General features: G+C 35.7%; 1 protein-coding gene across 2 annotated transcripts in view; it reads left to right on the forward strand.

Moving 5' to 3' along the window:
- Positions 1 to 12,900, forward strand: part of LOC110380717 (solute carrier organic anion transporter family member 4A1) — a 48,121-nt gene that overhangs the window by 8,887 nt on the left and 26,334 nt on the right. Inside the window, exons 2-3 of one of the 2 annotated variants that reach the window (XM_064043467.1) lie at positions 561 to 683; positions 7,250 to 7,409. In XM_064043467.1, the coding sequence (XP_063899537.1) occupies positions 567 to 683; positions 7,250 to 7,409 (277 nt within the window). In that variant the 5' untranslated portion in view covers positions 561 to 566. Of the gene's footprint in view, positions 1 to 560; positions 684 to 2,713; positions 2,883 to 7,249; positions 7,410 to 12,900 lie in introns of those variants that run through there. The other variant, XM_064043468.1, reaches the window with a different exon arrangement.

Below are 12,900 nucleotides of genomic sequence, written 5' to 3' on the forward strand. Positions count from 1 at the left end.
CATTGTCGCTGTGGATATAGTTTTCAAATGACACTTTTTATGGACGTCCTCATTCATTGTAAGCTGATGTTTAACCATTGTTGACGTATGGGCACGCGATGTTGTGATTACAAATTAGAGTTTTATGTTTTTTTTAAGAGAATGCTTTCGAAATAAAGCTTTTTAATAAATGTTGAGGTAGGCGGATGGATAGACTTAGCATACATAAAGTGTACTTATAGAACGTAAGGTGACGTAGCCAATTATGTTATCAAAATAATAAATGATTATTGTGGTGTTTCATTTTATCTACCATTCATGAAAGCTAGACCTGCTAGCACTATTGGAACCGTGCAATGTGCTCGGGGTACCATAAGGCTTACCTGAAAATAATAAAAGAATTATGTGTATAAGAGTCTTAGGTTTACTACAACCCTCAATGTCATCCTTACTCTCGCTGTCTCCTCATCAAACTCTTCTAGTATTGTAACCTTGAAAAAGGAAAATACGTAACGGAACAGCATAGGTATTAAGGCAGATTACATAATTAGATAACTTATGTCCCATATCTTTGTCCTCAGCCTACGATGTCGTCGGAGGCGGGGGGGTGCGTGAACAAGGCGTTCGAGGGCGCCGACGATGGCTTCCACACGATAGACCTGCGCACTGGCAGGCGGGAAGACGACCCTCGGGCGACACCACAGGTAACACTAGAAGAATAGCCTCTTTTTGGACCTCCTTTACGGGGAGTTTAGGAGTTTTGATGATATGTTTGGACAAACGTAGTGTAGGTAGTCCCGCTCAATTTTGAGGTGCACATTTTTTTATAATACCTATTTATGCATTTCTTTGTGTCATTAATTTGTCGTCTACATATATCGGGTGTGTCGTTCACAATCACATTAAATTCTATCGCATATACTTTATGATATTCTATGGCGAATTGTAAAAAAAATAAGCTAATCCATTCAGTGGTTTAGCCACAGGAGTCATTTTTCGTTTTTATAATTTACAACACCATGTGTAAAGCAGAGATAAAGTTAGGAGTATCGAATGTTTTGATCAGTTGACAGCTGTCAGTTTTCAAGGGAGAATTACAGTTGTTTGTAATGACTGACTTTTATATGGTGTTCTAATTTTCGCACATTTTTATTCTATTTACTTTGTTTGAAAAATTCATTTTTTTTATTTTTACGTATTTTTATTTTTTCTTTGTGTTAATGGACATATATTAGCACAGTATATTAACGCATTTCATTTAATGTGATTATGAACGACACACCCGATATGTTCTGAGGTAAATGCGCTACTAAAAGTCTCTCAAAACCTCACACGTTCTCTTCTTACAAGCTTTTCACTTCGACTTTCCTCAAAAAATATTAAAATTCACAAAGTACTCTAAACGTGTAGAGAAGTAAGTACCATAGCCATTCTCAATTTCCCTCCTAAAGCCATAAATATGGCGCGAATTTCATTATGTTCCAAATTCAAATTAAAGTCACGTCAAGTTCGCACGTGCGCAGTAATACGGCGGAGTACAGATTAAAAACTAGAGTGCTCTCCGGAACTCAAGGAGGCTAAATTAATTCGTTAGAGTCTATGCTTCCGTTCGATATTAAAGGAGAAAGCTTTGCCGTTAATAATAGAATTAGGTTATACCTTATGAAGGTAACGTTAGGTTTTTCAGTAGGTATATGTATCGATGATTGGCATAACTTTAGCAAAAAAAAGCTATTTATACTCAAAGGAGATGGCCAAAAAAAAAACCAGAGTCGACAGAAACTTCGTATGTATGGTTGGATTCAGTATAATTTGTGGATTTAAAAAAGTATTTCAAATCATCTAAAAACCATGGGGTTCTCTTTTTATAAAGCTTTTTCGATCAAGATTTTAGTTCACAAAAAAGTTTACTTTTACTATTTGATGTTCGTTAGAAGTTGAATGCAGACTCGTGATTGGACCGTTTTGCATTGCTAAGTCATTTGTTATATTTGACAATGTCACATGGCGCGATTTTCAAAGACAATTTCTCCAAAAACATTTCATAGCCAGTTGTGAAGGTTGCATGTAACTGCGAAACCTCTCCAAGTAGGTAAGGTCGGTGCTTAATCGTATCTGGAGTGGTTAAATACAAGACCTTTTAATCTCCAGGCAAACTCTGTAACTATGGGGATATTACCATTGGCTTGTATAATGTTAGTGTACCTTGTTTTTTATATGCCTTGATGTCAATAATCTTATAAATCAACATAAATTCAACATAACTTATTTTTGTGAAAATATGATATAGCTCCTATACCCCATGGATTTCAGGCTGGATTTTTTGGCACCATCGAAGGTCAATAATAATGAACCCATTGGTACCCATTTCGTTGCTGTCGATTCTGGGTTTTTTTTCTATGAAAATTTGGCCATCTCCTTTCTAGACTAGACTGTACTCAATAAAGTTAGCCACTGTAATATTTGGGAGAGAATTTAGACATATGTATTTGACGTTACTGAATTTTAATAGAGTCTAACACACATTCTTACATGGTTACAAGTCATCTGATGCTGCACCAAAAAAAATGATGTCCTGAAAAACAAGGAACTCCCGCCCCTAGAAGTCCAACTTCAACCCCCAAAACTAGACAACATCACTTCACCTACAGAATAAATCCTTCACGTATCTCCAAACCTAGCATGTACTATACTCCCTGTTTATAACCAGTGGTGTGCTCCGTTAGCCCTCAGTACCCGGCGTGGGGTCGTACCGCCCGCCCATAGTGATCGCGCGTCGTACGGCTCCCGAACTTTTACGAACGCGTTCGCGATCTAAGTTCAAACGCGGAATGGTTTGAGTTTTTCAAGTTTGAATTTTGAAATTCGAGTGGAATTTGAAGTTCGTGGTTGATGTTGAAATGGTAATTTGTTTTGTTTTTTTATTAAAATATTTTTTTTAGGAGGGAAGTAAAAAAAATACTCTCTGAAAATTATTTAAATAATTTAAATCAAAAAATATTTCTGGACTCAGAAATATTTGATAAAATCGTTTAAAAATGTAACAAAATTAGTACCTACTGAAAATCGTTAAATATATTGTTTTCAAAAACTCAATGGACACTATCTACGTTATAAAGTTCAAAATAATTATCGATAATAAAAAGTGTAAAAGAAAAACCATTTTGAAATGTTTTAAAGTCAATGTACCTACGCTCAAGTGAAAGAAATTGGTAACCAACTCTAAATTCACAACAGTTCGCACGCACGTTAACAGTTGCGTGCAAACCTTTGCCCTCAACCTTGAGTTTAACTTAACTAAGATAAATAACATGCCATTTCCTATTTACTCAACATTTATGATATTCATGGTTTTATACTTTTATCTGATTATACCGTTATTGTATTTGCTGATCTAACGCAAATTAGAAAAGATTAAAATTGCGTAATTAACTAATTTTTATTTTTTGTTTGTACAATTTGTATGTGGATGACACTATTTGGCTAATAAAGCTAACAACTACATTAGAACGAATTAATCTGGGCATAGTAACCATTGAAAAATAGACCATCACAAGTAACCATTTGAAGAGCTCGTGGCTAAGTCAAAGCCGCGCGGATCGATCGATCATAAGGTTAAGCAACGCTTGGCGCGGTCGGTCCGTGGATGGGTGACCATCTTGTCATAATGAGTTCTTCCGTGTTTCGGATGGCACGATAAACTGTAGGTCCCGGCTGCCATTTAAACATCTTTGGTAGTCGTTACGGGTAGTCAGAAGCCAGAAAGTCTGACAACCAGTCTTACCAAGGGGTATCGGGTTGCCCAGGTAACTGGGTTGAGGAGGTCAGATAGGCAGTCGCTCCTTGTAAAACCCTGGTACTCAGCTGCATCCGGTTAGACTGGAAGCCGACCCCAACTTAGTTGGGAAAAGGCTAGGCAGATGAGATGATGATAGTAACCATTGAAAAACTAAATTGTCGCGGATTAACGCAGACATAGGAACCATTAAAGACTATTGCCTGGTTACCAATTTTTATCGTTCATCAGTAGACAAAATATTTTTATAGGCTTAAGTATTTTTGATCATTTAATGTTTTTCCTCATCAAACTTAATATAATATTATACTCCTACACTAAGAAAGATACTTGTAGCCATTTAATGATCCCTAACTGAATATTATTTTTCACGAGTTCCATCCTACGTGATCCACGTGGGTCCTATTTTTAGGTCAGATATTAATAGATATAATTTTTGTCCACCCACTTCACTAATTGACTACGGATAATGTTCTTTCTTTATTGTAATTAGAGGTGAATGAACTGTGACTCCAAATGAATAAGTAATTATACATTTTTATTGAAAAGTTTTAGTGAACAATTAGACACGCACATAAAATTATGCTACAGTACATAAAACACAATTGAGGAAAAGCAATTTATTTATATTTTAATCACCCTTTGATAAAAGCAGCAGCCAGGAACTAGGAAGAATTAATGACACAACAAAATGAACAGACTATTCTTCCTTTTTGTCCTTCTCTACTAATAAAATAAAGAGGTATATTTTTTTGTTTGCACCTTGAAGGTTTCTACACTACCGAATTTATTTGAAAAAATATTCCACTGTTAGGAAGCTACACTATTCCCCAGTGACATAGGCTATATTTTGTCCGGCTACGGGAAGAATTTCCACCGGGACGTGAGTGAAACCGCGGAGAAGTATTTATATTATAATCTTTTTGTAAATCAAAACCCTTCACCTCAAACAAAAAATTGCTTCTATTTACCAAAATAAAGTAACCGGGTGCTTCGAACTTTACACCTTAAATCTGATGGTAATGACCCAGCCTTGAAAGCCGTATAGTGTAATTTGGCTGTCAACTTGACAAGTGATCAGGCGATTTTTATACCTTAATAATTGAGGCTCTTTGCATTGTATAGGATTTCTTCAATCACGCTATCTAAGGAGCTCTTGTTTTTGAAAATCGAGACCTATATATAGAAGTCAGTCAGTCAGTCCTTTGTCCGACACTTGTATTTACATACTCTACTCTCAAATAATACTGCTACTCAGTCATTAGAATTCTTCGCTGGTTATGATCCATGCCACATACACGACATAAAGCGACTCCTAAAATACACCAAGTTCAACTGAAACCGCGTGCCAAAGCCGCGGCAACTCTTTCGAACAATCCCGCAGCCCCGGAACGAAAGCTACTTCTTGACCTGACCAAGCCCTTAGCAACTAAGCATATTATACTCCCAAACTTCCGCATTAACGTTCCTCAATTTGAGCTGATTCCCCATCACCAAGAGCACGCTGATGACGAAGTATTAAGCACTTGAGCACAAAGCACAGGATACAGGCCGTTGTGCCGTATTGTTGGTCTACGAGCCCATTGTGTGGCGTGTATGGCCCGTTTAGACCCATTCATGGCAAACACGTGACCTCTTAATAGGGAGATGAGATTTTGTATGCACTAAAATAGATTCTTTGGAATTGATTTGATATTGTATGCCCTTTGCTGGATGGTCTTTTAGTGTTTGAAGGTTCTGCATCTGCGGAATTAACGCGTACGTAATTCTTCTTTTGTTTTCTATGCTATGTTTTGTTTTATGTCGTTTTCATACTTCGCGATCATTTGAATGTTCTCACGTTTTACCAGTCACGTTTCCAGATTAAAAAACGAAAGCTCCAGTTAATTTTTTGGGTAAAATTTTGACCCCAAAAGGGTTCCTGGTACTCGGTAGTTTTAACAGCTAATTGATCTGACGAATCGATTAGCATACAATTTATTCGATCAGCTTAAATTATCCACAGCTACAGTCATCGCCTTGCAACACTTGCAAAACTTGAGCAAAATTATCTAATTTATTAAAATTACTTTGTCATACCAGAGGAGGTGATTCAAGCACACAGTTTTATAAGTCGGAAACGCCCACCGCGTCCCGTTTTGTCTTTGTTATTTTAGATGTTTTTATTTTAACACTTGTGTCTTTGGTTTCGTGGGCAGATATAAACCTATGTGAAGTAGGTGTCTCCACTTTATTGAAGATAAGGTTCATAATGAGTCTCCTCCGATAACTATTTTTGTAAAAGTTGAAATTATAAATTAGTCAGCCTCAATAAAGAAATATTCTAACTAGCAACGAAGACGTGAACTACTGTCCAGACAAGCATAGAACCTGCCAAAAATGGGTTCACCAAAGTTCTGTTAAAAAGTGACACAATTATAAAATTCATGGCATTACAAAAATAAGGTAGCCATGTCTATTTACGGCCTACATGTTGAAAATTATATCAAGCATACTTAAAAGCCTTGCAAACAACATATAATGTTAGTTTTTATAAAATTGCATGACACCACGGCAACCAGGTCAGAGGTTCATGACAATCGGCTCAGGTTAGACACGATGCATTGCCCCAGTTTATTTTAACTGCAAACTCTATGGTTCCCTGGAAATTATGACCGACGTAATTAGCACTTTCATTTCTATACAGTGTATTATAAGGCTTTGTTTTTTATTGTGCTCAGAAAGTTCATAAACGTCTTTTGTGACCTTTGAATATTCTATTTGAAATCATACTAATCTTCCATGGTTTTAAAAACTTAATTTGCCATATTTGTAGTTTATACCTTTTGATAATTTTCCTACTGTTAAGGGTTTCTCAATAAATCAATTTAAATAAATTGATTGTAAGTTAGTAGTAAGCTTATCTTCTATTTGTCTTTAAAGGAAATACTAATCCATTCATTAAGTCTTCTTCTTGATTCTCATACAATTATTTTTATGGGGCTCATAAATCTGTCTTATTAGATTCAATTACATAAATCTTGTAAGGAGTCAAATGCCCACGCATTGTTCAAATCTTGTGTCGATTAGGCTCTTAAATATTTAGTTTGATGTTTGTATTAATATTTATTTATCTGGTGCCCTTCCGTCTCGTAAGTGGGTAATTGTTGTTCATTTCGGTACCTAGACATATTTATTAAGTATACCTATTGTGATAAGATAATAGAAACATATGACTCTTGACAATTATGCTGCAGATTTAATATTAAGAGTGAAACATGTGAATTTACATAAAATAACTAGTAGTTGTTCGGTTTTAATTAAATAGATTTGACCATCATGAATCAAACATATTTTGTATATAATATGTAACTTGTGACTCACCAATAAACGATTTGATATGATTCAAAACTCAAAACCTTGCTTTTGCTTAAAACTTTGCCGTTCTTCAGATTTTTCACTTCTTCCTAAATAATCATTGCATCTTCTCCTCAGGCGTCAACAGAAGCAGAAGCGACCTCCCCGAAGAGTTCAGGTCAAGATGAGGAGCACTCCCTCAAGTGTGGCTGGGGCATGTTCCGACCCTCGTGGCTGCAGAGGTTTAGGACAGCTAAATGGGCGCTGTTCTGGTTATGCTGGGCTGGTGCTATACAGGGTGAGTTCAATAGCCTTACCTACAAGTTATTAACGGCTAGAATTTTTTGGATGTATTATTGGAATAGTTAAGGTAAAAGATATTTTCAACATTCACACAAAGAATGGGGAAAAATACAACGGCAAAAAATCGCTGTACTAGATTTAAGTTTTAAAAAGCTGGGTATAGGTTGCTGTCTCACGTATCTATCATTAACATTTAACTAGAGCACAGAAATTCCAATGAAATCAAACCTATAGTAGCTTCTTCTTTGTTAGGTTTGCCTGCGAAAGAAATTAGTTTATCATCGTTGTTAGCGAATTTCATATCGATTTAGTCTCGACTATCACTCTTTACATGTACCATCAGTCCATAAGATTCAGTCCTCATCTTGCCGGTAGTCTCTTTTAGTGTCCAAATATGTTCACTGACCTTATTAATAAGACCTACTTAGTTACTATTATTTAAACAATACCCACTCCTTTTAAGGATGGTCCTATTAGATCACATATCGTCATTCATATCACTTACTAAAGATATAGGCATAGGGCAGGGTCATTACTCATTGTTTAAAACAATAACTATTTAGTACTTATGACCACGTAGACGTACTTATGGACTTTGGACTCGAGTGCTTTGTGATCGATCTTTTGTTTCGATTCTGATTAATCGATGATGTTATATCGTTTGGTAGCACACGGCACAACTATGAGTCGGTTAAGTTCGAAAATAGCTATTACTATTTAGCTAATTTGCTATCACGACGTGAGAGTATTTTAACATCTACCTACTCTGAGATACTGAGAGCATATATAAATTTAAACGTTTATTGTTTATTTGCGTATATTTCCTTGCGTGGTTGCTATCGCGATTGCGATTGTTGCAATATTGGATTGAAGCGTTGCTAGCTTCTTGAGAGCTACCTCAAATTGACATTCTGGACAAAAAGTTATGTTGTATCTTCAATGACTGGTAATAATTATATGTCGGCTCTTACTCAGGGAATACTGAAAGTAAATGGTACTGATTAAGTTAGACCCAATCACAATCCAATAACGTCTTTGCATGTAGTCTCCCAAACAATCCAGTTAGGATGTTGTATTTAGCTCTTATTACCACCATTATCTGATATTAATCTATGCAAATGGCCATAGCCAATGATCTAGACAATACGAGGTAGAAAGCACACGCATATTGTACTGTGAGAAACTGTGCTGCGATACCGGATCACACACTTTCCATATGAAATTGGCTTCCGACATGAAACTGCCGCGTGTAAAAACTATTTCTACAACAAACAATGGATACTGGCAGTCTTTGGTTCTGTAGAGAATTTATAGGACCACTAAGAATAAAAAATTGGGAAAAAATAATCTCAGAACCCCTAAATCAGTTGCCTTAATTTTAAAGTCACCGTTCTTCTTTAATCAATCATTTTGGCATAAAAAGAGCTAAATCTCTTTAAATATAGAAAAAAACATAAAAATCCAGCATATAGGACTAAATGGAGTAATTCTAGAAAATTCTACAAGGAAAGCCATACAATTCTAGCGACCAAAGAGCAAGAGGGAAGTCAAAGTTCAAACTCATAATTACATCCACCACGCGAGCTACAATCTATGGGTTCTACTCCCCCTTTAAACCCCATATGCAGAAAATTATGACATCTCACACAATTACAGGGGTTCTCCAAGTCTTAGTACCAGGTCCATTATGAAGCAATAATGAAATTAATTAAACATACCCGGTACCCCTGCTTTCGCCACGTGGCTAACAGCAACTAATTGAGAGGAATGGTGCCCGCTGCTGGTAAGCGGTTGCTAAATGTATTAAGTTTATTTAATTAAGTAACGCAAAGTAAATTTATTAAATTGGAATATTATTTACATCTGGGTTTGGTACAGCTAACTCTGCAAGTTTGCTGTGATCTCTATTTATGCTTTACTTAACTTTTAGATCCGGGTCCGCTAGAAATAAAATGAATAAGTTCACTACATATTTTGTGGCCCGCTCCAATTACGCTCGATGTGTTGGTGAAAACCGCATGAAAATCTGTGCCGTAGTTCTCGATCTATTACAAACTGACAGACAGACTTTGTTTTATAGTACGTGCTAGTGACAAAAGAATTACCAAAATCCGCTAGTTTTAGTCCAACAAACCATTATTTGCGTATTTATTCTTCTACATTTTACGGTATCCTAAACCGCTATCGATTATTTTGCATATAATCACCGGCCAGTCACGGCAGCCTATATTCGTACGATTCACCTTGAGCTCACGACATCGACATCATGTTACAGTTTGTATGTCATGCTCTGGTTTGTAGGAAGTTACGTCAGTATCATGTCACACGCGTAAAGATCTGGTTTAAAATAAGATATTTATGACTTGGTGTAAGATAGAGGGGCAGTGTGGTCGAAGACATTTTTGCTAACGTACTATTTTGTTTGGAGAATTCCTGTACCTAAGTAATAGATTCTTTAGATAAATGCTGAATGTAATTGAAAACATATCTACATAACATAATATGTATTATAAAGCTGAAGAGTGTAAGATTGCGCTCCGATTGGATTTGAAAAAATATTTCAGGCTATTTTTTGAGGCAGGCTATTTACGCATTTTGCATAGTTATTTTGCCAGGTGTGCGAAGTAGTTTTCTCGGAACACGCCTGAAACATAAAAATATAAGAGTTAACACTTGAAGACTCAGTCAAAGAATAACAATATTTGCTTAACGTTCGCATCCAAAACAATCCATTACGCATTTCCCCGACTTCCCAGGAAAACTCTTAAGTTCCACAGGAAGGCTTTGTTAAAACCCCAAACAAATAAGGAAAAGGGTTAATGAAATACTAAAATACATTAATTAATATAAAAAACACCGACCTGGACCACTGGGGCCGGATAACTAGATTTACACGGCGATTCGCCTACCAAATTAACTGGGGAGTGTAAGTCATAAGATGAAGCGGCTTTTGCTGATAAATAGCAGAATTATTTTTGCTTTAACTTTACCCAAGATATTATATAAGTCCTAAATAATATTATGGAGCAACATTACTTGACGTATCAACATGCCCTTTCTTTTCTGAGAAAACAAAACAAACATTAGCTTAAATGCGTCAAAAAGTATATAAAAGCTACGCATATTATATGTAGAACACAGGATAACATATGGAGGAAACTGGATTTTTAAAGTCTGGAATAGTTAATTCACCTTCTAATTCAGTATCAGAAGAGACGGCCTCCTGACATTAAAAATGCTGATGATGTCAATATTTTGAAAACAAAGGATCAATTTTTTAAATAGACTAGTCCACGATCGCCTTATAACTCGCACCAATAACAAGAGTGCAAAATACTCCATAGTCATTTCAGAGGGAAAAAGGTTAAAAGCGAGGCGAAAACACCTCTTGGGTGTTAATATTGTAGCTTGGCTTGGCTTCTTAAGCGTTACAAATGGGAATGCATTATATTTGCCTGCTTTTATTTCGTTAAAAGGTCGGCAGCGGTTTATTAAATACCATTCGCGGGTTTGTTTTTTTAAATGACGCCATTTTGTTTTCTGTTGTTATGGTATTATTTTAAAAGCCACGCAAATCAAATATTTTTTGTTACTTAGAAAATTTTATTAGCTTGTTATTATTATCCTTTATTTCTCGCACATACATAGACATTTTGGAGAAAATGATGTACATTGTACAAGGGCGAGCATATCCAAGAATTGGGTTTTCTTACAGCAATCTTTATTATATGAGAGAAAGCTTATTACGTTAGGGTGTTATTTGTTAAATAATGTTTCAGTGTACAGGATTTTTTATCCAATAATATTTAATTTTTTGTAATAATTGAATTACTACCTATAATTTGAAATTATATTTGCCACATATTGCACTTTCCTAATACAATATAATAAATATTTTCTTGCCTGTTCATTCCGTGTAGCATTTTCTATCCATTCGCAAAGATATATCGTTTTATGACTATCACGTGAGTGCATTCACGATACTCAATTAATATGCAAGCGAATGTTAACAGCAATTATTGAAAAAATATATAGTCGTGCACAATATAGGGGAAGCATAAAAATATTTGTGTTGTATTCATTAACCCAATTCCTTACTGAAATTATAGTTGTAAAATTATCAATTTGATTACTTATTAGTCCGCAACGAAATTCTAAGTCATGGACATTAGACAATAATAGATAGGTACTAGTTTCTGGTGTCCATATCTGATACTTATCATAGGAAGACACGGGGAAGGAATAGAACACTTGTCGAAAAACAATGACAGATTATGAAGTTGAAATAAGGTCCATTTTGCAGCTGCACACTTATTTAAGAAAACTTTTTGAAATAGGATGCATGAATGAATACAATTCTACAAGTAACATGTATGAAGACGAAGTAGGTAAGTTTCTCATACACATACAGCTCAAAACTTTTTTGTGCTTGTTGTAATAGCTAGATTAAAACAGTGTCCATATTTAAATCAGTTGTATATGTTCTAGTTTAAAAATTTCGTGTTAAACAAAAGACAGTCGTTCCAATATCCAAACAATTTAAAACTTACTTAAAACCAGTAACCACATTTCATACCTGCACAAATATCAACCCCACGTGCTATAAAATAAAGCACATTAAAGCAAAAAGTTCAGTATTATAAACAAAAGCAACAGTGGCCTGCATGGTCGCCATTCGTAAGCCATTACGCGGGAACACGACACCATCAGTTTAGTTAGGGAACTGGATCTGGTAGTGGTTTTGAGCGCACTTTGTTGGTACTTTTGGGTGTAGTTGCATTTTAATATGCAGTGATTCCCAGAGAATTGATTGAAGTCTTTCTAAATTTATTTTTTGCCAACATACATGTGCGAGGAAATATACTGCTGTGTGAAGAAAAAATTCTGCGCAACTACTCATCCTCGTACATACAACAAATGTTGCACATCTTTGCATCACCAATGGCTAGCGTTCTATGTGACTTGACTACAGTGCAATTTATTTTCCATATTTAGAGTTTACGTCTATCTTTCTCACTTCACATATGACAGCTGGTACCTAGCTTGTTTTCTGCAATTACTCACCACACCTCCATATATAACAGCAACTTAGCACATCTAGCACACCTTAACTCTTGTAAAAAACCTTAGTTGTCATAAATCTGCATTAAGTTTTGCGTGGCGGTGCGCGGGAGTTATGGCGCCAGTATTGCCAACAGGTGTACTGTGTGCTCTGCTGGTGGTGGAATACGCGGGTTTTTTTGTGACGGGGTATGTGAATAGAGTTCGATTAAAGTCCAGACTACGTATGTGTATCTGAAAGAGAACAATTACCTAAGTTCAGTTTAGTTACTTAGTACCAAATAGTTAAAATTAAGTGAGTAGGCAACAACCAACAATTCATTCACGAAAATTTATCAATTCATAAGTTTGTCCCCCTTAAGAAAAACAAATGCAAGGCTTTAGAACAGTTTTTATTGAGAGAAGAGTTAAGCATTTAAAATCGA

Source organism: Helicoverpa armigera, chromosome 3 (assembly GCF_030705265.1).
Source record: "Helicoverpa armigera isolate CAAS_96S chromosome 3, ASM3070526v1, whole genome shotgun sequence".
Lineage (NCBI taxonomy): Eukaryota > Metazoa > Arthropoda > Insecta > Lepidoptera > Noctuidae > Helicoverpa > Helicoverpa armigera.